At 45.8% G+C, this 27,282-nt stretch overlaps 1 protein-coding gene across 1 annotated transcript in view; it reads right to left on the reverse strand.

Annotated features, from left to right (window-relative positions):
• Window positions 1-3,435: 3,435 nt before the first annotated feature.
• The window catches only part of LOC127195373 (interleukin-1 receptor-like 2), a 33,657-nt gene continuing 9,810 nt past the window's right edge, over window positions 3,436-27,282 (reverse strand). The window contains exons 4-10 of the mRNA XM_051152745.1: window positions 26,525-26,687; window positions 24,363-24,434; window positions 20,403-20,532; window positions 19,577-19,713; window positions 14,072-14,215; window positions 6,065-6,226; window positions 3,436-3,901 (exon numbers count right to left, since the gene is read on the reverse strand). Coding sequence (XP_051008702.1) covers window positions 3,483-3,901; window positions 6,065-6,226; window positions 14,072-14,215; window positions 19,577-19,713; window positions 20,403-20,532; window positions 24,363-24,434; window positions 26,525-26,687 — 1,227 coding nt within the window. The 3' untranslated portion in view covers window positions 3,436-3,482. The remainder of the gene's footprint in view (window positions 3,902-6,064; window positions 6,227-14,071; window positions 14,216-19,576; window positions 19,714-20,402; window positions 20,533-24,362; window positions 24,435-26,524; window positions 26,688-27,282) is intronic.

Raw genomic sequence — 27,282 nt, forward strand, 5'->3', positions numbered from 1 at the left:
GTGGATGTTAGGAGGTTAGCCCTGTTGTTCTGGTCTCTCACAGCCAGTGATCTTCAGCCCCCATGTGCTGTGGATCCTGCGATGGTTCTGGGTCTCTGAATGAGCATTGGGTCAGGCCAAGGTATCCACAGCCTCCTGTGTTCCCTGTCAAGTCCAGCCAGGAACACTGGGCCCGAACCACGGGCTGAACTCAGCTAGATTCTCAGGGCCTGAATCGTCTGCCAAGCTCAGCTAGGGATTCTGGGCCCAAAATGCACACAGGGTCCAGTCAGAATTTTTGGGCTGGGACTACGCACCAAGCTCCGCTAGGGCCTTTTGGCCCAAAGTGCGTGCTGTGGTCAGTTATTGACTCAGGGCCCGAACTGACCACCAATCTCAGCCAGGAATTCTGGATTCAAACTGCACACTGTGTCCAACCAGAGTCTTAGAACTGGTGGAACCGAGCGCTCTGTCCAGCCTGCACCATAGCAGGAGAGCTGTGGCTGCTCTGAGTTAGCGCCAACTGCTCCGCCAGACTGTGTCACTGCAGGGGAGCTGCTGCTGAGCTGAGGTGGCGCCTAGGGTGGAACTGAGTGCTTGGCCCAGCCTGCACCACAGCAGGAGAACTGAGGCTGCTCTGAGTTAGCGCCTGTTTTGGAACCAAGTGCTCCGCCCAGACTGTGTCACAGCAGGGGAGCTGCCTCTGAGCTGAGGTGCTGCCTAGTGTGGAGCTGCGTGCTCAACTAAGCCTGTGCCACAGCAGGGGAGCTGTGGCCGAAGCTGAGTTAGTGCCTCGGGCAGAATTGCTTGCTGGGCTGGGCCAGTACCCGGGACTCTGGGGCCGAACTGTCCGCTGAGTCCAGTCTGGGTCCGAAGGGTCCACACGACCCAAATCCTGCCCTGAGTCCCCTCTCCCGCAGCAACTCCCACCAGCCACCACACCAATCACCTCCACCGGAAGGCTATGAGCTGCAAACCTCAGCCACCGCTGCTGGTGCTGCTGGTGCTGCTGCCTCTGCCGCTGCCACTCCGATCAGAGAAAATCCACGCTCCTCCCGTGTGCAGTGGCACGCATGTCCTCCGCACCCTGGTCCCTCCCGCTGCCGTGGAGCACTCCCGCTGCCGTGATGTTCGGACCTCGGTGTTCCTGGCTCAAAAATCTGTGCAATTCCCTGAATTGTTCACTGGAGCCTCCAAACGCGGTCCACACTGCTCGCTGCCATCTTGGATCCAGGCACACTCGAGTCCTTGTGTCTTATAAAATATACTTTATTTAAAAGTCAATGTGCTAATATAACACATCCACATTTTACCATCCATAGTACATTTCCAATAATTTTAATCAAAAGGAAAATTAAGGTCCGCCCCTAGGTTTCTCAAGCGTTGCTGACAGTTTCCAGGAATCAGCCAGGAGCAAAAACACATGAATGGAGGGGGGAGACAGGGGAGAGCCAGTCAGAGGCATCTCTTGGATGCAACAAACACTTTACTGTGCTTGAGCCAGCAAATCCTCAGGAGGAGTTACAGTTCCCATGGGGCAAAGAGAAATTGAAAGTCATATTTTACAAGTTTGGGCTTAGAGGAACCCTTAGTGAGCTGGCCATGCTGCAGGCATCCAGATGCATCTCTGTGCCTCTCACGCACTCTTGAGGAGGGAAAAAATGTCTTAAAGAGAAACAAAGACGAGTTATAATGATAAACAAAACAAAAACCGAATCTCATGGATGAACCTTGAGGGCACATGAGAGCTCTGTGGTGTGTGAGACAAGTCAGTCATAAGATGAGAAATACTGCACGTGTCTCTCATTGCAGTTCCTAGAATAGTCGGATGCACAGGGGTGGGAAGTGGAGGGATGGTTCCCAGGGGCTCAGAAGGGGGAGGATGGGGAGTCATTAGTTACTGAGAACAGAACTGCAGTTTGCAATGAATGGAAGGTTTTGGAAGAGGATGGTGATGATGATTGTATCAACATGAATGTCTTGAATGACCTTGAGTTGTCCACTTTAAAATGACTAATGGTGAACTTGGTGTTTGCATGTCTTAACATATTTAATTTTTTAATAGAAAATTATTAAACAAAGTAAAGATGTCCAGTGTGCAGTCAGGATGTTAGTGCCAGGATGTTGGGCTGCCTTGCTACATACTCACAACAGGGAGATGGGCTTCCCAGGAGGCCTTCAGCCTTCCCAGCTCTCCCTCCTGCTCCCTGTCCTGCCAGCCTCTCCCATCCTGCTGGTGGCCTAGAAGCGCCTCCTGTCCCCTCCTCAGTAAGGCTCAGTTACTCTGTCACAGTGTGTTTCTCTGCAGTTATCTCCTCCTACCTTCCTGGCTCCCTGTCCTCAGAGAGCCCAGAGTGGGAATCACAAGACCCTGAGCCATGGCCTTAGAGCAGAAACTGCTCTCAGGGGACGATGTTAAGTGGCTGCCCAGAGTTCTAGGGACTCAGCTGTCACCCACACTGTGTGGGCTGGTCCATGACGAGGCTGCCTTGGAGTCACCATGCTCTTCAAACTAAGTCCTCACTCATATTCCTGCAAGAAACCCCATAAACCTGCTGGTTCATCAACCTAGACATATACGGACTGGTTTTCACTGTCTGTGTCCTGGACCCTATGAGGGGCAGGGAGACGTTTTGTTCACCATTCCCCCAAGCTCACATGCGTGGTGTTAACCACAACTTGACAGAGTTGGATTGAACCTGAATTTCCCCAGGTTCAGCCTTGGGAAAAGGAGATGGTGTTTAGCAGCTCAGTTTGGCATTAAAACCCTGGATGAACTGAGCAGTCATAAGTTTCACTCTAAAAGGAGCACACACACTAACAAAGGCTCACATGGATTTACTGGGTTAGGATAGCCTCACACCAGTGCTGTGGTTCACACCTCTCAGATGTTCCTCAGAAATCTAGTGGACAAAGCACCTTCCTTAGTTTGTTTTGACAGATTATCCTTTAATGCTTGGGGCCCATCGGTCCAGGTGACGTGTAAGTGGCTTCCAGGGGCAACATGCTAGTACCATGGTTCATTCTCTGCAGGAGTAGCATGAAGGAGATTCAGACACAGTCTACACTGCCTGAGGACCAGATCCTGGTGGACACTGGACACTCAGAGTCATTGTGCTACTGTCCTGGCTGGCCCTCCCCAAGACTGCCCACTGGGTATTCTCAGATTGCCCAGCCTCCCATCTCAGGTGTGAGACAAGCATCCTGGCCACCAGTTCTGTCACCTTGACCATAATCTGTAAGGCCAAGAGGTGCAGGGGTATAATCACCCCATGTTCAGTAGAATATATGGGTGTTCAGGAGCCATGAAGACAACAGGAGTAATAAAGAATCAGCTATGATTAGAATCTCCCAAAACAACAAACAGAAAAAAAATAAAACGACAGAAAACAACAATGACAAGGGCAAGAACAAAGTCCCTCACTAGCACAAAAGAGTAAGCTGCATGGTAAACAGTTCAAAGAGGATGTAGCTGTGAGCTGCTGCACTCTAACCAGGCTCTGTCAGGAAGCTATGAGCCCTGTGGCAGCATCCCATTTGCCTGCTGTGCAGGTGCAGGGTGTTCGCCTCAGCAGCTCGACTGAGGCAGGGAGATGATATCTTCTAGGTGGCATATGGTACCTCACTTTCTTCCAGAATTTGGTCTTGGCACACTGCGGCTCCTCTGTGAAGTGCCCCTTGCACTGGATGGCCCCATGCTTCTGCCGGACATACTGAATTGACTCAGGCATGGTGCTATAGTCCTTGATCTTCCCCAGTTCAATCAGAATGACCTTCATGCCATCCTGGATGAGGGCATTGTAGACAGCGATTTGTTCTTCTGACATGGTCTTTAGAAAGCCGAAGCTGGATGACTCAGGTGTCATGAGCACAATCAGCCTCCTGCACAGTTTGACGTTTTCATCAATGATGTTGGCCACAGCTGGAATTGAGAAGAAGATTCAGAAGACCCAGCATGAACACAGCAGGGCTTAATGCTACAAGAAACCAGAGGACTGGACACTGGGTAACATCAAGGGACTTTTAAGTAGCAGATGCCCAGATGGATGAACACTTGGTACCCGCTGTTCTGGGCGGGGCTTGTTCTCTGGTCCTCTGCTGTCATCACTCTCCTCTTGTTGAGTCATTTACTGGTTGTGTTATTTCCTGTCATCTCATGTTATGTCTCTTTCCCTGACACTACTTCATGTGCTGTATTCCTAGAGTTGCACAGATTTGCTTGTATGCTAGGTAATGCATATATTTTAAAATCCAGAGCCACAGAGGGGACCCTTCCTTTAGCAGCCCACCTGGTTGGAGACTCCATGTTGGGTTGGGTTTACCAAGAGTGTCAGATACTTGAAACACTGAGCCCTTTGAGTGACAGGATTCCCAGGTAGCTGTTGTTGTGAAACTAGAGTGATGCCTGGACAGCCTGGTGATGCTCGAGCCTTTTATGTAACTTTTTACCAAGTCTTTGTGTATCTCTGCTTATTAATAAAGAAACAGAGAAATGCAAAAAAAATCTGTTTTTAATGAACAAGGAACCTTTCCCTATGTTCTTTACTGCTAGTTAAGCGATCAGGGTTAATATCCCTAATTGTAAAGCCAAATAGCACAACAGATGGTTTCTTAGGGAGAAGAAGGAAGAGACCATCAAGTATTAAGTCTACTTGTTCCATCTGGTCTGTGGTTGCCTCCTGTGATGGGCAGGAAGAGGGTACTATCTCTAAGGACAGGATCTTTTCTAGTTTGCTTACTTTGTATTTCTACTGTATATCTGCCCAGTGTCTAGAGATAGCTAGTACCTATTCTTTCAATAATAATTAAAAACACTTTCCTAGTGAGAAGAAAGTATGTTTTTGCTTTTAGTGTTCAGTTACTTTGCAATTGTAAGACAGGAGAGCAAAGAGGAAAGGGGGTGGAGGATTGTGCAAGCTGAGTCCTGTGATGGTATTTCCATGGCCAGGTCTCTCAAGCCAGGAACATAGTCATCTCTATTTCATCCATGCAAATAATGGTGCTCATCAACTGCCCTAAACCACATGCCTAGTAAACAGCGAAGATAGACGATTGATACATAGATAGATAGATAGGTACATAGATACATAGATGGATACATAGAGATAGATAGATGATAGATAGATAGATGATAAATGATAGAGAGAGAGACACAGGGAGAGAGAGAGACAGACAGACAGACAGGCAGACAGGCAGGCAGGCAGACAGACAGAGAGTTTAGAAAGGAGATGGTGTAATTTGAATAAAAAATATTAAATATTTCCCATGGGCTCCTTTGTTTGAGCATGGGTCCCCAGCTGGTGACACTGTTTCAGATAATGAGATGGGGACCCTGAATACAGAAAGTAAGACATTGGGGTTAGGCTTTCAGGTTTTATACCCTGGCCTTGCTTCCTGTTCTTTCTCTCTCTGCTTCCTATTCAGGTATAAATATGATCAGTGGGCTCCTGACCACCAGGCTGGCCTCTTGCTCTTGCAGCCATGCCCTCCTCACCTCACTGGACTGTAGTCCATTCTACCCTCTTGTATTTTTATCACAGTAACAGAAAAGTGCCTTATTAAGAGGAGGCACTGGTATCAATTGTAGTTTATAAAACCAGATGTAAACATAGTAGTATTTGCATACTCAAATGAGAAACTATACCATAGTTATGCTCAGGGACCATAAAATGGCCACATGACTTTTTTTAGTTTTGACCAAGACTGCTGCTTGTTCCCATGACCAGGGCCACTGTATCCTTATGCTGAAAAGACTCAAAGGACAGAAACCAGGATTCCCTAACGCTGTGTTGTAGCAGTAAGTGTAATGAAGCAAGAACCTAACTTCTGAATATAAGGGTAAAGGGACTAGGAGGCTCTGGGCATAGACTTTTGACAGTTCTATATATTAGGAGAGGAGAGAGGAAAGGAGGTGATGGAAAGAGAGGGGAGGGGAGGGGAGGAGACAGCAGAGGAGAGTTGTCTGCTTGTACATACATTGCCAACTGGGCCTGTATCCCTATTCATCCTGGTTCAGTATCCCCAGTGCTGGCATTACAGGCCTGGCCTCCCCCTTTTATTGTCTACTGCCTCAGTTAAAACATACCTTGCCCAGGGAATTCATCTCTGCCAAATATAAATAACTTATATCCACACTGGTTCTCCAGCACCTCTGGCAGGATCTTCAACACCAGTGTATCCACATCCTGGCCCTGGCTTTCTCGTGGGCTCTTGGGGTATAAGACGTAGGCATCATACAGCTTCCCATCTGAAAGGGAAAAGATTCAAGCTCATGGAATGACTGCACCAGATCCCCCACGTGAACAAAGAGAACCCTGGCTTGCTACGGTGACGCACTGCAGCCTGGGCTCACTGACCTCCACAGGCAACACTGGCTGAGTTGGCATTCAGTGGTACCACACTGCATTCTCACTGCTGAGCTGTGCGAGACATGCCTCATCCTAGCCACACAGGTGGGGCCCTTTCTGCAATTTCTAATGCACCATAAACCTCCCACTACCCATCACAGGCATGAAAATAAGACTTTGGAAGCCAGGACTTACTATTTACAGATGTGGGTTATGGATACCTATGTGAACTATGCCAAGCAAAATAGGCTGAGTCCCTCCTAATCTAGCACACCAGAAAACTCATCATTTAGAAAGAACAATGCCTCAATGTCCACATGCCCATAGTGGACAAGTCCTTCCTGGACAACCAGGAACTCCATTACCATGTCAACCAGGGCAACGAATAACCAGACACACCCTGTGACTGTGCACATGACTCTCATACACAGAATAAAATGGTATACGATATTTAAGTGACAACAGCCAAAAAAGAAAAACTTCTTGTTGTCTGGAGTTCTTGATAAGCAGTGTTCACCAAGGATACCTAAGGACTCTTGGGTGTGAAACCATGGGGAAGAGGAGCAGTGAGTGAGGATCCAAGAGCAGAGGCTAGTGCTGGTGCGAGGGAGAACCCTGCCAGCACAGGGGTTTCAGCCTCCCTGCCCACTGCCCTGCATGGAGCTGCTGCAGAGCTAAGTGAGGTCTTGGACAGGACAGGCCTCCATCAGTTCTCACCAAACATCTAGACAGTGACAATGAGACCTGGGGCAGAGGAAGAGGAATGTCTTGACCACAAGTAGATTCAGCTTTGGAATCACAGGCATGTGCTAAGAGGGGACTGATTTCTGTTTGGAGACAACCAAACCAGAGACAGCTAAAGCTCTTATGTTGCCTTAAAGGACAAGATCATGACTTCAGGAAATAGATAACTTTTCCATATAAAATCTAATGCTAAATATATGACTTTCCAAAGTTCAAGATTTTTCTGAGAGTGAAAGAAAAGAATAAAGAGATGAAGTAATGGAAATCTGGTAAGTTCTTATTTCTTGACTGTTTAAGGATTAAGTCTTCTGGTATAAGGGTTTAGAAGTGTTTAGCCTGGCATTCCTCGGGAAGTGTTGGCTGCCTGGTGCTCCACTTACAGCAAGGAGCATCCTCCTTGGCACATGTAGTTCCTTGCTTGGTTCCCAACTTTATCACTGCACAGGCCCTGGTATCTCTTCTCCCATCATTTCTCATTCTCCTACAACTGCTTCAATAGGAAACAGAAGGAATTACATTTGCCAGATGTTTTCTTTTTTGAGAGAAGGCCAGTTCTCTTTCAAAACAAGGCATCTGAAAAACACAAGTGCTCCTTGGTCTCCAGCTTGCTGTGCTTGGAACAGATGGAGACAGATCTGGGAGCACAAAGTCTCATGTGTTCTGAGAACTCAAAACAAAACAAGGCCCCAAAGTTTATGTCGTCTTCTCTAAGCTTGTTTTCTTTCTAGGATGGAGGCCAAGCCCAGGCGGTGAGTGTGCTTGACCACAGAGTTAGTTGACACCAGCCCTTAGCCTCGGATCTGCAGCAAAGGTATGTTTTGAGGACTTGGTCTCCACATGCATCGGCTTTCCACCACTTTCAAAGATATATTTGCAGTCCACATTTCACCTTTTGTTATAGTCCTTCAGTTTTAAAAAATTATTATTACTTAATTTCATATGTGTGGGTGGTTTGCCTGGATTTTTGTACCTTGTGTGTACAGTGCCCAGGGAAGCCAGAAGAGGGCATCAGACCCCTGGAACTGGGCAGTATAGACAGTTGGCCCTGCAGTGTGGATTCTGGGAATCAAACCAGGCTCCTCTGAAGGAGCAGCTACTGCTGTTAATCACTGAGCCATCTCTCTAGCCCAGGTCCTCTGATGTTTGGAGGACGGCATCAGATAGTAGCACCAAGCACTTCCTGATAAAATGTGAGAAATACACTTGGATCCTTAAATTCTAAGAAGGAAGTTGAAATCAATGGAGGTGATTAATTTCTCAAAGCTGCCCAGAATTTTCTAAGCCAGGCTACCTCTGGTGTGGCCAAAGGCAGTTTTGAATCAGGAAACCCAAGACAGATTTCTCTGTGCCTCATGCCTCATGCCTCGATACGCATGTCAAGTGTATTCTCCGAGCATACTAAGAGTTCTGGTTGATCCTATTTTTTCAGAAATATGCCATGTCTCCACAAGGAAGTGATTTGTAATTCCTGAAGCACTGGGCAGTTTTCTGAAACTGTGTGATGGAACTCACAAACACACACACACACACACACACACACACACACACACACACACCTCACATGTGGGAAACACAAGAAAGAAGGCTTAGGCCTATCTCTGGAAAACCAGCATCAGACTTCAAGGAAACCCACCTTCACCACCCAGAGACACTGACAAGAGATGCCCTGAGGAACACACCCAAAGATAATTGTTGGTCATCCAGCTGAGGCCTGAGTCAGGCTACTCTGGTCATCTACACAACACACAAAGCACAAAAGCCTAATGGAGGCTGTTGTGAACTTCAGAGGTGACCCCTTTCCCAGGCATAGTTACAGGAACAGCAGCGGAGGAAACAGCAGCAGAGAGCAGCAGTTTTGAGATGGTTGCCTCCCAGAATCTGTAGAATTTCTAGTGGTTGTTCTGAGGAAACAAAGCTGATCACTGCTCTCAATATCCAACCTACTCAAAAGTACCATAGGCACTTTATTTCTGTCCCTTCTATTTTCTGTGGATATTTAAACATTCCTTCAATGAAAAGCATCTGTCCAGACCTCTATTTCTGTTTGTAAAACCCACGCAAGTTCATTTTTATAGGCTGATAATTGTGAATATTTACCAGATGTTTCTTCAGTTCTCTCTCCCTCTCTCTCTCTCTCTCTCTCTCTCTCTCGCTCCTCCTCTCTCTCCTCCTCTCTCTCCTCTCTCTCTCTCTCCTCTCTCCTCTCTCTCTCTCTCCTCTCTCTCTCTCTCTCTCTCTCTCTCTTCTCTCTCTCTCTCTGTCTCTCTCTCTCTCTGTCTCTCTGTGTTATGACATTTCAGAGCAGTGTCAAATTCAGGCAGTTGATAGATGAAAGTTGAACTTTAAAAGATGGTTTACATAAGGCCCGTTACTGAGTCACCTCAAGACTGATGTGTCTCCCCCTAGCATGCGTAGAATACCTGAGAAGGGAAGCCGTGTAAAACACAGGATGATTTCACTATAGGAATACGAAGGCCACTTCTTACATAGCACTACTGTAGGCTACTGTAAACTGGGACTCTACAGGAAGCCCTTTGGAAGAAATGAGCCACAGAATGGTCTGTGTTATTTCGCAAGCCACAGAAACATCTCTGGGGAATGGAGAATCCATCCACTTGGCTTTAGCTATGAAAGGAGATTTACCTATAGTGACCAAGCTCTCTCCTCAGTTCTGCCCTTTGTTTCCCCACACACCTGCTGCTTTGCTTCCTACCATTCTATGCTGTGAGCACACTGCACAGAAGTCTCTATGGAATAAGAGCAGCAATGCACACAGCTCTCCACCGATCCAGCCCTGGCTGATCTTTCTAGTCATGCAGAGAGCAGGACACCTAACGGGCCAGCTGTGGAAGCATCTGAGACTGTAGGGAAATACAGAACTCCCTGACTTCCACCTGTCTTGTGAAGGGCCACCATATTGTAACTCACAGGTCAGTTCCCTTGACCCATGTGCAGCAAAGCTCCACTAACAAAGCTACAATAAACTCTGCCGTTTTCATTTCAATGTCCATATTTACTGCACTGTATATGTTCCAGAAAATTTCCTCAAGAGAGTCCAAAGTGTCAGCCAGATTCAGGGTCTACCTCGGAGGCTCATGACAACCTATCAGAGCCATTATCCAGAGCTCTAACAGGGTACTTTGAGTAGATAGAGATGTGAGAATGTTGAAGCACACTGTTTCCAGAAATAAAAATAACAACGAAGAAAAACATGAGGACCCTGGCTGCCTGTCAACTGCAATCTCCAAAGCCAGTGCCCACTGGCTGTGCAGTCTGGGCAGTGCTGATCTCAGGGAGGGTGAGGTCCCCATGTGTCATCTCTGGGGCTCCCCTGTTCTGATGGGGTGAGTCATACTTCCTTCTGGCTCTTGCTGCAGAGCTCAACCTCTGTACCAGGCAGCCTTGCCGGTCTATGTGCACGCCATAACTAAGACAAGGCTGCAGTCGCACTACTGGGAGTCGCAGTGAGTCAGAGGGATGACACCAAGGGAACAGGGGGTGCCAGAACTTCCAGAAAGACCACATGGAATAATACCAGGTACTCTGAGTCAATGCAGAAAGAAGACAAGACACTCCTATCTATGTTAGAAGAAGAAACAAGTGGTGTGGGCTGAGCCCTCTCCTGCCTCAGAGACATCTAAATGGACAGTTGAGAGTCTTGGGTTGTATTGGGATGGCTGGGCAACGGCCATGGCTCCACCTCATCACCAATACTCCTCAAACCCTGGACAAATTGCTGAGGTGTCTATTTAGCATATCAAAGTGAATGCTGGCTGCCAGGTTCTCCCTGCAACCCTCAGTCCCTATTTGTTTTGGGTCCTCCTGGCTCCATGCCCCCAACCATAAGTCTCCAACCCGAGGGCCTGGACTGCCCTTCCTCCATCTGCTCTTCCCCATATGATCCAACCATCTTGGTCACCTGGTCCCTTTGTCTACTCTCTTGGCCACTCTCTTGGCTCAGGCTGCTCCTCTTAGCCTGGCAGGCAGCATCTCTCTCCCTTTCAGTCATGTGTGCTCCCTCCTCACAGGGTTCAGGGCCACACCCACTTGGGACTCTTCTGCATGTCCCTGCCCCTGTCTTCACTCCTCCTCTATGGACAATAAGCTCTTCCACCATCCCAGGAAGCAGTCATGTTCTTTCCTTTTTATTTCTGTTGTTGCTGTTGTTGTGCTTTCACCCATCCCCACTGGGCTACACGTCAGGCTCAGGGCTACTCCTCAGGCTCTGGGCTACTCCTCAGCCTCTGGGCTGCATGTCAGCCTCTGGGCTACATCCCAGCCTCTGCGCTACACCCCAGCCTCTGTGCTACACCCCAGCCTCGGGTTCACACCTCAGCCTCTGGCCTACACCCCAGCCTCTGGATTTCACCCCACCCTCTGGGCTACAGCTCAGCCTCTGGGCTACTCCTCATCCTCTGGGCTACTCCTCAGCCTCTGGGCTACACCTCACCTTCTGGGCTACACCTCAGCTTCTGGGCTACACTTCAGCTTCTAGACTACACCTCAGCCTCTGGGCTACAGGCTGGCTGCTGGGCTATACCTCAGCCTCTGGACTACACCTCAGGCTCTGGGCTACACCTCAGCTTCTGGGCTACACCTCAGACTCTGGGCTCCAACTCAGCCTCGGGTCTACACCTCAGTCTCTGGGCTCCACCTCAGCCTCTGGACTCCACCTCAGTCTCTGGGCTACAGGCTGGCTGCTGGGATCAACCTCAGCCTCTGGACTACACCTCAGACTCTGGGCTTCACCTCAACCTCTGGTCTACACCTCAGCCTTTGGGCTCCACCTCAGCCTCTGGTCTACACCTCAGCCTCTGGCCTACACCTCAGCCATGGGTTACACCTCAGCCTCTGGACTACACCCCAGCCTCTGAGCTACACCTCAGCCTCTGGCCTACACCTCAGCCTCTGGGCTACACCTCAGCCTCTGGGCTACACCCCAGCTTCTGGGCTAAACCTCAGCCTCTGGGCTACACCTCAGCCTCTGGGCTACACCTCAACCTCTTGTCTACACCTCAGCCTCTGGGCTCAACCTCAAACTCTTGTCTAAACCTCAGCCTCGGGGCTCCACCTCAGCCTCTGGGCTCCACCTCAGTCTCTGAGCTATCCCCAGTCCGTGGGCTACACCCCAGCCTCTGGGCTATACCCCAACCTCTGGGCTACACCTCAGCCTCTGGTCTACACGCCAGTCTCTGGGCCACACCTCAATCTCTGGGCTACACCTCAGCCTCTGGGCTACATGCCAGCCTCTGAGCTTCACCTCAGCATCTGGGCTACACCTCAGCCTCTGGTCTACACCTCAGCTTCTGGGCAACACTTCAGACTCTGGTCTACACCTAAGCCCCTGGGCTCCACCTCAGTCTTTGGTCTACACCTCAGCCTCTGGGTTCCACCTCAGCCTCTGGGCTCCACCTCAGCCTCTGGGTTATTCCTCAGCCTCTGGTCTTCACCTCAGCCTCTGGTCTCCACCTCAGCCTCTGGGCTACACCTCAGCCTCTGGTCTACACCCCAGTCTCTGGGCTACACCCCAGCCTCTGTGCTACACCTCAGTTTCTGGGCTACACCTCAGCCTCTGGGCTCCACCTGAACCTCTTGTCTACACCTCAGCTTCTGGCCTACACCTCAGCCTCTGGGCTATAACCCAGCCTCTGGGCTACACCTCAGCCTCTGGGCTATGCCTCAGCCTCTGGGCTATACCTCAGCCTATGGACTACCAATGTTAAGTTGACATTTAATTAAGTACAGTTTGAATTGCAGCATCTGTGTTTATCCAACACGTAGACAATAATTTGTGTGGTGACTTTTTGCCCAAACAGCTGCTTAGAATGGATGGAGTTTCTTTGTGGATCTGCTATCATGAATGTGTCTGGATTATGAGCTCCCTCACTCTATTGCTCTGGTTCAAGAAAAATGTTTGGCCTAAGAATGTATGGGCTTCTTTACTCATCACATATACCAGTTTTGAAGATTACATTTGTCCTTTGTACTAATTTATATAGGAAAATAAGGGGCATCAAAATATATTGAATAGGTTTTTTTCTTGGTGGGTAGAGGCGGTGAGGGCTCACTAAATCACATTCATTCTGACATCAAGTAGTTTTACTTTTACTTGCACTGTGTTACAACCTGAATGGAGAGAAATGCCAGCTCTGGAACACAGGGAGGTATTTCTGTGTCAAAAAACAAAACGAAAAAAATGGTGGCAGGACAGAGCCACCACTAAGCTCCTGCAGAGTGAGCATAAGGCATGGGAAGACAGTTCTGACCTTCAGAGGAGCAATGAAGGACCTGAGCCTCGGGCTCCTGCTGAGGCTCTCCTCCCCCTCAGCAAGCTGACTGCTTCTGCAAGGCTAGAGACAGCTTCTTTCCTTTCCCTTAGCCTATCCCACACCTGCCTTCTTCCCCCTTTCCTCCCACCCTTCCTTCTGCCTCCTTTCCTCCCTCCCTCCATTACTTTCCCTCCCTCCATTACTTTCCCTCCCTCCCTCCCTCCCTTGCTCTCCCACACTATCTCTCTCTGTAGTTAAAATCTCTAATCTCACCCAGCCACCAAGCAGAGAACTCAAATTAAATTCGGTGAATCTCCTTTGAAAGCAAAGTAAGAAAATTACTTCAGGTACCAACTACAGGGTTTACTGTAAAATAGGCTGAGCTTTGGGGGTGTAGTGTACATCATGACTGACAGACTTTGCTCCTGCAGTTATTGCCTTTCTTTGCAGACCCAGAAGATGGACTACTTTCTCAGGCCTCCACATCAAGGAGCAGCTGGCCCACTGCCACCTAGTGGCTGTTTCCTGGGCACTACCCTCCAGCCTATTTGGCAAAGGAGGCTAGCAACAACAGAAAATCATTTCTCTGAAGCACATGAAGACAATGCACACTACATTTTCCAGCCAGAAGAAAGGCTCACTTATAACAATATGAGAAGAGCATTTAAGGACTTTACACAGCTGAGTGGACAGCAACCTTGAGGTCCCTCCCCACAAAGGTCACACACTTACCATCTGGAGCCTGGGCAGTGTAGAAGGTGCCTCTATACCACAGAACAAGGTCAACCTTAAAGCTATTGTAGATGCACAGAACAGACACCACCAGAAGCAGAAAGGCCATCAGACCTCCTATGAGGTAAGCCCGGAAATCTGGAGCTGCAAACGACAGGGAAAAGTCAGTGGCAAAAGGTCAGTTCATCTTCTCTTTGTCTAAGCAGGCGGGAAGCAGCAAAACACTGCTTGACCATGTCTCTAAGTTTCTTTGGAGTATGGGGGTTAGATAAGTTAATTTGGACTGTGACGTTTAGGGACAAATGAGCTCTATGAATACAGGATGCCCTGGGTGCAGACCCAGGAGACACAGGAGTCTGGCTTCAGGGAGACTATTTAAGAGCATGCAGGCCAGGTGTCTTCTTGAGGTATAAGCTGACTGCGTATGGAATGCCCCCCAGGGATTCCCCTGGAGATTCTTCAGACCCTCAGTGCTGAGGAGAGGGACTTGATAAAAATTTTTTAAAAGACCTTTTGCTCCCCTGCCCTGAAACCGGCTATGCTGGCTCAGAGGGCTGAGAGGCCTCATCCACCCTTCCCAGGGCTCCTGAAGTCAGGGCTGGGGTCTGTCTGAGAGTTCCTGGCATGGCATGCATTGCCTGCTCTGCTGTGTGAGTGTGCTGCTGCAGAGTTCTGATGAAAACCCAGTGGGCAGACTGTTGTGAGGAGAAGGGAAGTCCTGTTGCTTCCAGAACAGCTCCTGAGCATCTAGAAGCAGAACCATGCAGCAGCATCCTGCCTGGCCACACCCCACATGGGCGCTGCCAGGAGGGGTGCCTAGGAACGAGGGAAGAGAAAAAGGGAACCCACCGCACCAACCACTTCCTTCATCAGACCATTCAGATTGTCCACTCACCCTGGGAGCAGATGTTGGTGGGTCTGATGGGCGGGGGAGAAGTGTGGGGAGGAGGTGCCTTTGTGTTTGGGTCTACCAGTTTATAAAATCTTCATGAAAGAGCTTATCAAATCCTTCTCAGGCCACACACACAGCAAATCCTGTAGGCCTAAGTCTTCCTGCATGTTGGCGCACATCTTTAGATTTGGTGGCACAACAGAGCATAGAGACAGAAAATACACTTAGTAGCACCCCCACCCCAAATCAGTCCATTCAGTAAGTCCCAGCACATCCCATAGACACTGATCCATAGGCTCCTGTGCAATGGGTCCTGCCCCCTCTGTTTAACCTTTGTCTGCCTTCTCACTATGAGATGGAGTCTCCCTCCTGTCCACCCTCTACTTATCTTTGCCAGCTCTTATCACAGTTGTGTGAGCAACTCCATCACTGCCTTTGGGAGGATCCTGTCTGGCAGATTCAAAGTGTATGATAGCCACCTTGGAATTATAAACCGTGCTATGACTGTTCCATGACTAAGCCCACAGTACGTAAGAGACTCAGAGAACCATCAGCAACCAGAGCATGGTCGACTGTTCTTTTCACTGAGGAGTGACATGCTTGTAAATTTGCTCAAAGATGATGACCTTGAAATCATCTTATTAGCGAAGAAGCTACTAATGAGTAAGGACTTTGAAGTAGAAACAAATGTAAATCTCCGTGCTGATGTGCCAGATACCCTTGTTAAGAATGGGATTTGTCTAGGTTCAAGAGCTGGCTCAGTGATGAAGAGCACTGGCTGTTCTTCCAGAGGACCCAGGTTCAATTCACTGTAACTCCAGTTCCAGGAGATCTGATGCCCTCTTCTGATTTCCATGGACATTGGGCATTCACAGGGTGCACACATGCACCCACAAGTAAAACATACATAAGAATAAAATAAAACTGCTTTTGAACATGGGGTTTGTCATTTGAGGTCATGTAACTGTCATCATAAGCCTTCAGATGAGATGACAGCACAGGATAAATGATGCTTAAAAGACACAGAGGGAAAGGGACTTCCACAGAATGATACATCCCACCCAGACACCTTTCTACTGATCCTTCTCTGGAGGAACCGAGTAAGAATCAAATCTGGAAGTCTCTTCAAAAAAATGAGGAAGTCAAATGAAGAAGCCACCAACAAATAAACCAAATGATTTAGGTTTAGGAGGGTAAGTTTCCTGAGAACTCAAGGCAAACAGAACAACGTATCTATGACCAACCGAAAAGCTGCTGTGTAGGGCTGTGGAGTGGGAAGGTGGCAAAACCAAGATCGATTACCAAGACTTTCCTAGGTATGGTCAAAACCAAGGAGCAAAGAGTCCCCCCTACTCCCACATGACTTGCAGGTGTTCCCTTGTTATTTAGTACCAACATTAACTGCTCTGGGCCTGGACTTGGCCTCAAAAACCCTTGCAAGCATATTGCTTCCAGGTGGTTAGCATGGACAGGCTCTGTACTGGCCATCTTGGGTCTAGGCAACTAAACAAGAACTCAAACCCACACAGTAAGTTAGATTGAAACTTAAACCATGTTAACTGTCCTGGAATTCCCAAAGTACATTCTAGAATGTGCTTTCCTCTTTTCTGTGGGGCTGACCGGACATCACACTCTCTGGCCCAACAAACCAGGCTCTGGTTTTTGTTTTTGTTTTTGTTTTTGTTTTTGTTTTCTATCAAAGCCACTGGAGTGTCTTCAGGTTCTTCTCTGTTCCTTGGCTGAGAAAAACATGTCCTCACTGGATTAAAGTCAACTCCTTAATCATATATGGGCCTTTGGAAGGGTTTTCTTTGCTCTGGTCTGACTATGTTCTGCAGGGCAGACAAAGGACTTGTTAGAAGTGAGTGCAAAGAGATCATTCAGGAAGGCCAAGCATGCCAAACCAAGAGTGTCTGTTCTATCTCACGGGGGTATGGAATAAATGTCATCAATGTCCAGTCAGGAGACAGTGGAGTTTCAGCCATCCTTGGAGAAATGTCTTCTACTAGACTAGAGAAAGTTCTCCAGGCAAGGACATTTTTTGGAAAACTGACACAATCATCCAAAACTACACTAGTACCAACTACAGTAGCCAAGTGTTGTAGTCCTCACTTTATGTCTCTGTTTATAAAATTATGTCACTTGATGCTCTCACGCACTGCTGTATGGGGAGTGAGTATGAGCACATGGAATGACACTGCATCATACAGTAAAGCAGGTGACAGAGCTTGTTTAGTAATTTTACTCTCAAGAAATATATCATAAGGAATGTTCCACGTGGGGTACCATAGCACACACAGAAACTTCCATAGTGCCATAATTTCCCAGTCTGGAAACAATCCAAATTGCCAGATATGTATCCTGCAATTGGTGAAAGGTAGCCTGGCGGTGGCGAAGAATATGTTTCTTGGATTCAGAGGGGAAAAACAGCTGCTTGCTATGTTATCAATGCACTAACGTATCCCAGGCACCTAAAAAGGAACCAAGTCAGAGGAGAAATAACACCATCTAGGATCCTTAATATAAAGCCCCTAAGATGGCAAAAATAAACTATTTTTTGGGAAAATCAACAAATACCACAAAGCAAAAAGGAAAAAAAGAAAAGACTTTCCTGAAATTGGGAGAGGAACAGGTCAATGTAGGAAAGAGATCCGTTGGCAAAGAAGGGTGTGGAGAGTCGTCTGCACCTCACAGTGTTTGTCTGTTGTTCCTAATGCAAATGGTAGTTTCATTTTTATTTCTGTGTATGTGCATTTGGTGTGTATATTATATTTGATAATGAAGTAGAAAATTCAAATTTGTTTTCAAAACATTTTCTGCACAATAGTGACAATGACACAGTTATGATTCTCAACAACTCATCTGAGAACACCCAGGCACAAGTGGTCACACAACACCATGCTAAAAACAGGATCTAAACACAGTTAGTAACTCAGTCCTAGTTTGAAGCACTCCACCATCTAGCTAGGCAGCAGAACACATGGCGGGGGGTAGGTGGGTGGGAGTCAGCAGATATAGCAGGCAGGCATCAGGAAAACTCCACAACCAGACAGGTTAGTCAGCCATTGCCATGAGATAAGGAAATAAAAGGATCGAGAAGACATCAGACTTGGATTGTAAAGTAAATGGAAAAATATGGGGGTATATTTAGCAAAGGCAAGGAAACAAATCTTAAGAGATAAAATGTATTTCTAATTGTTGGGATTGTAGCTGTCCTCTGGTACAGAAGAGGAAATGGTAAGTTGTCATAAAGGAACAGAAAACATAGTTGGATATGGGGAATGTGTCTGCATCTACCTTGAGGTGACAGTTCAAGCCACAGAGAAAAGAAGATGAGGCTAGAGATGAGGCTGTGGAGGCCAAAGCAGCCCTGATGGGCCTTAAAAAAGCTCCAGAGAAGAGCAGCTGGCACAGGTGGCAAAACTCACTCCACTAGTAAAGCCAATGAAGGACAAGCAGATAGTGGACACCGAGGAGCCAAGGTTCCTCTTGCCCAACCCAGCCCCGAGGGGCCCCAAGAGATCAAGACAAGGAAGGGAGTGCTGCCTGTCTACTCACAGTTGATGTAACTAGGAGCAGAGCGAGCTTTGCCCCCAGTCATGAAGGTGAGGGAGGACACATGTACACTCAGAATTACGTACTCTCCTAGACATGTTCCTACTTGTAGCTGCTCTAAGGGAAGTGCTCTAAGGGACACCCCAAGGTCAGAGATCAATAGGAGCAGAGCCACATCGCCCAAGTTTGAGAGAAACATGTCCATTGGGCTTTACCTTGCTGCAGGAGATTAACTTATCATCAATGTATTCTAGTGAATTCATGCCCTCTCTGATGCCTATACAGACAGACAGACAGACACACACACACACACACACACACACACACACTTGCTACATTTCACAGGATATATTGTGCACTCCCCTTGGCATGTTTTGAAGTTCAAGTTACTCTAGAGAGCAGAACTCTCTGCTGTGGAGCATCAAGGTGACAGCAAAGCAGGAGATGGGCACAGAGCTGGGAACCAGAGACTCAGCAGGAGCAGGAGACAGATGGGAAAGGTCATGGTGGGCTGCCTGTGACCACAGTGTGGCCTATTCATGTGTAAAAGTGACAAAGGTAAAAGAAAAAAATGTAAGAGCTCTTTAGATCTTCAAAATGATCAAAGGGAAAAAATAGAGCTCTGTGCAGTTGAAAGGCCTGAGATTTATAGATAATATCACAACACTACAGAGCAAAAAAATTAAAGCTAAACATCTTATTTATATAACAAATTATTTATGATAAAATGAAAGTTGAAAGCCACAGCTAAATGAATGTCAACATTGAGCAACTTATTTTAAAAATTTAGTTTAAAAACTCAATTTTCTGGGGTTTTCGTGCATTAAAATCTCAGTGTCTCTGAAGATGGATCAACCAAAAATATTTTGATAGAATCATAGCTTTATCTCAACACAGCTCAAGACAGAGCCCCATCTTTAACAAAGTGGAGCACCAGGGTCTCTATCTTGTGCCTCTGGATGCCTCCTCCTGAGTACATGACAGCACTTGTCTGTAGCCAGCCTTCTCTGCCCATCATTTTCAGCGCTCTGGGCAGCATGTGACACGTGAGGCATTACCTGGGAGTTTCAGCATGATGTAGGCTACAGACACGCCAGCGTGGCATGTGAAAAGACGGCCATAATCCTCCATCTTCACCTCGAAGAACGTTATGTTCACTGTGTAAAAAATATGATTCCTCTGAGAGACATTGATCCTAGGGAGCAAAGAGTCTGCATTAACACCTGAGCCAGGTACACCCAACAAAGCCATGGCTTATCTCCTGCAAGTACTATGTTTCTTTGCTTGCTTTCCTAGAAATCTCTCCGGGCCATTGTTTTACTCTATGAGTGCTTACAGGAGTGACTCAATGTATAGACATTCTATAGGTGCCAATCTGCATTTTCATCTGAACGGTCATAAGAAAGTGTGGCTCTGCTAGCTACCGTCCATGTGCATTTCTGTTCCCCTAAATTATATCCTAAGTTGTCCATCCAGTGAGCCCCATCACGATCCTTCATCCTGATTTCACTTATACCACAAACCATAGCTCCATCAGCTGTACTGGAGCATCACTGATACACACTGTCTCCCACAGGAAACCCCTCACTGGCCTTTGCTTTGCTAACTCCACACTAAAGGCCAGCAGCTCAGAATATAACTGAATGATATGGGCTGGATTTGCGTAGCAGTTGTGTCATGGATGCTGTTTCTCTAAGGTACAGTTCATGTCTTGCCGATCCCGTTGAAAACATCAGCATCTTGCCTTTGCCAGGACCAGATGCCTAGATAGTGATCGTTAGAAGGCAGAACCAAAGGCAGAAAAGCAAAGGTGGGGCGACTGCCTGTCCATCTAAAGCAGTAGGGACAGCGTATTGCTGTGGATGGAGTAACTCTTGCACCTACTCGATCCCTTCCTGGATGCGCCTGGAGTCTCTGTAGTAGTCATCCACCAGGGTGTTGTTGACTCTCCAGCATCGCAGGTTTGTGTTCCCCTTCGTATCTGTTATGTTGCAGTCCACGATGAGAGTGGAGCCTGAGGAGATCAAGTTTATAAACACTGACTCAAAGGCCCATAGACCCTTCAAGGCCTCAGAGTAGTTGATATCTAGCTAACAAATAAACATGCCTTGCTATGAGCCAGGCATATCCAATGCCCAGAAACATCCCCAGAGGAGTTGATGTCAGTGTCCCTGGTCCCTTTCTGTATAAAAGCCAGGAGCAAGGAGGGACCACTACACACTGTCCAGATGCATCACTTCTGAGGAGAGTTTCCCACAGCGTGAGACATACGTACTACGTCATGCAGCCACATGGACAGTAGCCAACTTCTTTACAGTCTACAGAGTGTCTCTAACACATCTCGCAAGAGTGCTGTGTATCCTTGAAATTATTCATCAAAGAAGAAAAGTGGAAGGGACTCCTGTGTGACAGACAGAGAGCTCAAGTTCAGATGGACTGAGTGATTTGCTATTGCTGGCATGAGCATTGCAAGGGGCCGTAGCCATGAACTCTAGTTCCTTTTTCTCAACCCCAGTGATGGGCTCACCTTCACAGCTGCAGCCCCTGCCCCTACACCCTTTCCCTAACCTTACATCTGCACACGCAGCCCAAACCACATTTAATAAGCCTATATCATCACTTTATCTTGTCTCTCAGTCAAGTAAAGCCAGCTTCACCTTTCAGGAGGAGTTCTCTATTCTATGTGACGTTTTACACTTTATTCTGTTGCATAACATGTTCAATAAACACCATGGGGTGTGGTTAAATCTCAGTGGGTTATAATAAAGTGAACAGCCACCTCATCTTCCCACATGAAGGAAACAGTGTGATTTCAGAATTCCGGAGCTCCCACGTTTCCTTTCCTTCTTTCACATTGCACCAATTGCATATTTATCCCCAGACTCTGCCTTCAATATGGAATATTTGCTTTCAGGGTTCGTCTTTGCTGTTGCATGTGTTTTACATTGGAATATATTACTGCTTACTTATTTCTTCTAAAATCGCTTCATATTCATTTTTGTTGTGTGTGTTTCTGATATTTGCTCGGTGAGTCTTCAAGGAACACCAATGTGTATGTTGCCTGAGGCACACACGAAACACATTCCATGTATGGTACATATATGTGCACATACATGCATGTAATCCATATATGAGAGGCACACATAACTTCTCCAGCATTAGTATTGGCTACATACAATATTCAACCTCACAAGAGTGTGATAGACTGTTTCCTTGAGGGCTGGTTCAGTCTGCGCTCCCCCCCAGCACTGTGTAAGCTTCTTGTTGATTTATATACTCAATAGTACTAGTGACCAGAGCATCTTACTACAGATGTTCACACTCTGAATTTCATTAGTATTTCTCCAGACTGCACATGAGCAAACAGCCACCTTGTATGATTGGGTCATAGTGGTGATATTGATTGACCATGGCTGATTTCCCCTTTTCTAATCAGTCCTATTTTCCTTGTAAATGAGGAAAGGTTTTTAATCACCTATTATAAGCATTTTTCTCTCCTCCAAAGTTTTTAATACATTTAATAAAAAGGAATTTATTTTAAAAGCATCTTATTTATACATTTTTTCTTTTACAACTAGGGTTTTATGTGTCCCAATCTTAAAAAAATATCATTTATTAATTCATATTCATGAAGATTTCCCCCTAGAAACGTTGTTCTAAGTATCATATTCAGGTCTACAATCTACCCAGGATTATTTTATATGATGTGAGGGAGAAGTCAAAATTTATTTTATTCTATAGTACATCTAATAGGAAAGGATTTTTTATTTAAGCAATTTTAGTTTTCTAGCCCAGGTGGTAGTGTGGTAGTACACATCTATAATCCTAGCCCTCAGAGAGATGGAGGCAAGAAGATCAGGAGTTCAAGGCCACCCTGGGAGAATGGAACTCTCCATTTTTTAAGGTCATAATTTATCCTCAGAGATCTACATAATATGCCATTTAAAGGTATTTTTACTATTCTAAAGATTCATTGACAATAAGACAGGTTAACTCCAGGCAACACTCAGCCTACCTCAAAGATGATGAGCATCAAAGAACCTCTTTATGGAGATGGCTTCAAATGTGGCAAACCAGGCACTGGGGAAAATGCCACTGACAGCATTCTGGCTAAAAACGGGCAAGCGTGGTTGAAGGCCGAGTCAATGGACAAACTCTGCCAAGACAGGGTAAGCAAGTCTTCAATAGCTCCTGCCTCACAAATATGTCCATCACATATATATATTTGAGCTGTAAGGTGATGTTTCAGTGTTTAGAGGGTTTTGTGTGATTGTTCAGGCAGCAAACTGTCTCTGCCATTTTTTCCCCTCTTTGGAAGCTGTTAGCCTGTACTTTCTGTTTGCTCAGGTAATATATTTTATTCCTTTTCAAGTCTCTGAAGGTTTGAAGACCAGATAGTTTAGTTTTACAATTAAGCTTAGTTGCTTAGGAATTAAGATGTTTTTAGATGTAGACAGATGTTTTAAGTTGATGGAGATGACATATGATAGATATTGACTTACACTCAGCATTTTAGACTCACCAAGACAGAAAAGATGTTTTCCTCAAGGTTGCCAAATACAAATAGACAAAACGCTATGAATGTAACAGTAATAAAATGTCTGATTGTTTTGTGGTTCTTGCTGTATGTAGTTTATTTTACATATGTGTAATAGTATAAATGTATATATTAAAATATTTTTTAAATATTATAATTTATCTACTTTTCTATAGAGTCTTTATCAAAATCCAAAAGTGTGGTGTATGTGTGTGAATCTATTTCTCCTCATTCTCTTCCATTAATATTTATAGATTGTGTAAGTTTGTTAGCCTATCTATACATCTTTAAATTATTAGCTCCAAGCTGGTTCTTCATCATTTAAAATTCATTGAATCTTATAAAGCCAAGAAACTATTAGAAAGCTATGTAAGAGAACACAGTAATCTTTTTTTTTTAATGCATTGAAATACCCATAGAAAGTCAGTACTTGGTTACTGAAAACTGTTCCTCTGTGTGTACAAGTTTTTAAGGCCATGTTGTATTATGTATTTACATATTCAAAATTGAAATTTCATCCTTACATCTCTCCTGACAAGAAATAAAGCTTTTGCCTTAACATCTGTCTTGATATCAACATCCTTATAGCAATATTATTGGAAAAAGTGTTCTTGGAGCCTCGGGATGGGTGATGGGCTGAGCACCCAACAGGTCAAATATTTGCCAACACTTGATTTTCTACAGTACCTGTGTCCCCAATGAAACAGCCTGGAAGAATCAAACATGCTATTGGATGAATAAAATCCTAACTGAATTAGGACATTGACTGAATCTGAGAAGATTTCTTTTAATAAAGCCTTGATTTAATTGCCTTCTTCTCAGAATGTGCTCAATATCTTTATTTTATTGATAGTATTTCTACATTTAAAATAACTTGTGAGACCCTATTCTGAAACATTGATATTTTTGGGCTTTTCAAAGTAAATTAAGGATATAATGTAGTCATTTCCCCTACTCCGTGAATCTATTTTCCAATATGAGATAATATGACCCAGAAATCCACACTTAGTAGCAATAGTTGCACATTTCAGTAATCGTGTCTGTGTTTTCAATGCCTTTGTATAAACAAATTTGCAGAAGTCAGTGAGACTTACAGAGCTCAGTGCCAGAATGTAACACCACAGTCTCCCGAGCTTAGGCTCTTGGCCTTCACTTTGATACATCCCCTGGTGAGTTCAGGTACCAAGAGTTGTAAGTTAGACATGTAGAGAGGTGTCTTCACCTTGGAGATTTAATGCATCCACTGAAACTAGTGAGTGCAATGAGCTTTACCATGGATCCTGGATGGCTCCAACAGCTCTACTTACCAAGCTGAACTTCAATGGAGTTGTTTCGGGGATATGTGATATTAGGAATCCTTCCTCCAGGCAAGACTTCCTCTGGTAAGAAACCACAACCACAAGAACATGCATTAGAATGACAAAAATTATTCACTCCCAAGAAAAAGAATGTAATGGCATGAAGTTCAGCAACATTGTCAAAAAAAAAAAAAAAAAAAGTCAAAAGCAAGGATGTGACATTTAGGGTGACCAAAATGCTACTGATTTCTGTAAAGCTCAATTCATTATTCATGAGGAGAGGTCATCACCTGCTAGCCAAGGGTCACCACCACTAAATCACACATGTGTCAACTCAGGAGCTCATCACAGTCAACAGCTTTCTCATCATCATCTTCAAATTCTTCATCACACATTCTAACACATTTTACCTTCTGTGTCTTTGCCTCTGAATCATTCATTTTCTATTCTCTACACCGTTTAGACCATCTTACCCATGCACATCTTTTTTTTCTTTTTTTTTTTTATTAATTTATTCTTGTTACATCTCAATGTTTATCCCATTCCTTGTATCCTCCCATTCCTCCCCCCCCCCCATTTTCCCATTATTCCCCTACCCTACCCTATGAGAATATATAGGGGGAGGTAATCCCCCTCAGGAACACCCATGCACATCTTGAATTACCTTCTAAAAGACCGTCTTAACCCCAGAACTCCCTCTGAGTTCCAGACCCACAGAGGTTGTGATCTATACCACTTCTCCTCTTGCGTGACTCATGTTCAACTTGCTAAACACCAAATCTCTCCTATAACTATTTTTTCCTTAAGCTGTTTTGTTTCATTGACTAATGTCACTGTCACTTTCCATTCAGCAACATATGCCCAAAGGCTTAGAGGAAAGAAATGTCCTCAACTCTTCACGTAAAACTAAAAGCATTGTGGCAGCCAGTTATTCAGCCAGTGAATGGATCTGGACCTAGGAGAGAGTGGAGCTCCAAATATAAACAAGATGAGGGGCTGATTCCAGAAAACATCATGAGCAGGAAATCCCAAGAACAGGACAATCACAAAATCAACTATAGTTGGTTTTTTAGTGAAGAGGTAGAAAATGAGAATTGAAGAGCATCCAAAATTCCAGCTCCGAATGGTGCAAGGTAACGCAGGAAGAACCACGAGGGAAGAACAAGGCTGAGATATGACAGAGAATGACAGAGCCTCTGTAATAAAGGGTCCACACTGGAGGAAGCCACGGGAGCAGATAGCCCAAAGTGCAACTGCAGTGAAAAAAAGTTAAGGCTCTTCCTGATAGACTCCAGGTTCAGTTCCCAGAACCCACATGCTGGCTCACAACCATCAGGGATCTGATGCCCTTTCTGTCCTCCTTGCCCCCAAGGCATGCAAGCGATGCACTGGCATATATATATACGCAAACACCATGCATATAAGAGAGAAATAAGCTGAAAGAAAAGGAAAGCTGTATTTCCTTAGGTGCAGTAACAAACACGAAGGCCCAAGAGGAAGAAGCACCAAAAGAGATAGGACTGCTTCATCCACTGTGTGGGAAAGAAGGGACAGGGCTTACGTGGGCACTACAGGGCACAGTTCTGGCCCTGACTATGGTTCTAATGACCTCTGTGGGTGTCGAGAAGTTGCTCCCTTCCTGACCACACAAGATATGCTTGACCTGGATATTTGATGCCTTTATGGCCTCATCTAAGATGCTGCTGTGGATGGTCACATGTTCAAGGACACAGTGCAGGTGACACAGCAGTTAGCAGGGCTATTCATAGAAGGACTGCGCTGACATGGTGCAAACAGTGGGCTGTCTATGAACCCCATCCGTAGACCCTGAACTCTGCAGAAGCAGAGGCCATGGGAGCAGGACCAAGCCTGCAAAGGCCAGCACAATGCTCACAACCGTGGGGGTGTTGTTCACACTATCACCAGGTGCCCAGGAAATTCCTGTTACATGATCCCTTTCCCATGTCCCGCAGCTAAGAGCTTTGAATATTCTGTTTTTAAAGTAGAGAAAAACCAAACTGATTATGCCCATTGTCTCACTCTCTGGCCCTCTGACCTAAAGGAGGCTTGAGGGGCTGCCACCCTTCAGCAAAATGTCCAAAGCCCGGAGCCTGAAGCCACCCAGATCCCATAAAGCTGAGAACCAGGCCGCTGTACCTGAGCACACTTACTACTGCTCACAGCAATGTAATTTCTAATCATGAACTGTCTCCCCGAGTGGGTCAGTCTGGCTGTGCATGCATAGAGCCCGAGGTCCTCCGCGGTAACATTGTTCACAAGAAGCTTTGTACCCAAAGGCGCGTACTGCTTCCCTGCTTCAATCTCTTCACAACCCTAAGGACACACACACAAGAACTGAATGAGTGCTGGTGAATCCTAGAGACTTTGTTACTTAGCATTATCTTATGAACTACAGGGAACCACAACTTCTATACCAGTGGTTCTCAGCCTGTGGGTCACAGCCCCTTTGTGGTTGCATGTCAGATAGTTACATTATGTATAATTTAAAGCAGTAGCAAAATTAGAGTTATGAAGTAGCAACAGAATGCTTTTATGGATGGAGGGTCTCCACAACGTGACGGACTGTATTAAATGGTTGCAGCATTAGAAAGGCTGAGAACAACTTTTCATTATCCTCATGGTCACTTACAACCTAAACCTTAGATATTAATAGTCTAATGAGAAGACAATGCATCATATAAGATAGATAGATAGAAGGATAGATAGATAGATAGATAGATAGATAGATAGATAGATAGATAGATAGACAGACAGGCAGGCAGACAGACAGACAGACAGACAGGTAGATATGGGTGAGTAGGTGGATAGGTCAATGGATGGACAGACAGATGGGCAATAAAATAGTGGGGTTAAAGGGCAATCAGATTAAGGTATTGTGCTAGTCAATTTTTTGTCATTTTGACAAAAG

The sequence above is a fragment of the Acomys russatus genome, chromosome 11, assembly GCF_903995435.1.
Source record: "Acomys russatus chromosome 11, mAcoRus1.1, whole genome shotgun sequence".
Lineage (NCBI taxonomy): Eukaryota > Metazoa > Chordata > Mammalia > Rodentia > Muridae > Acomys > Acomys russatus.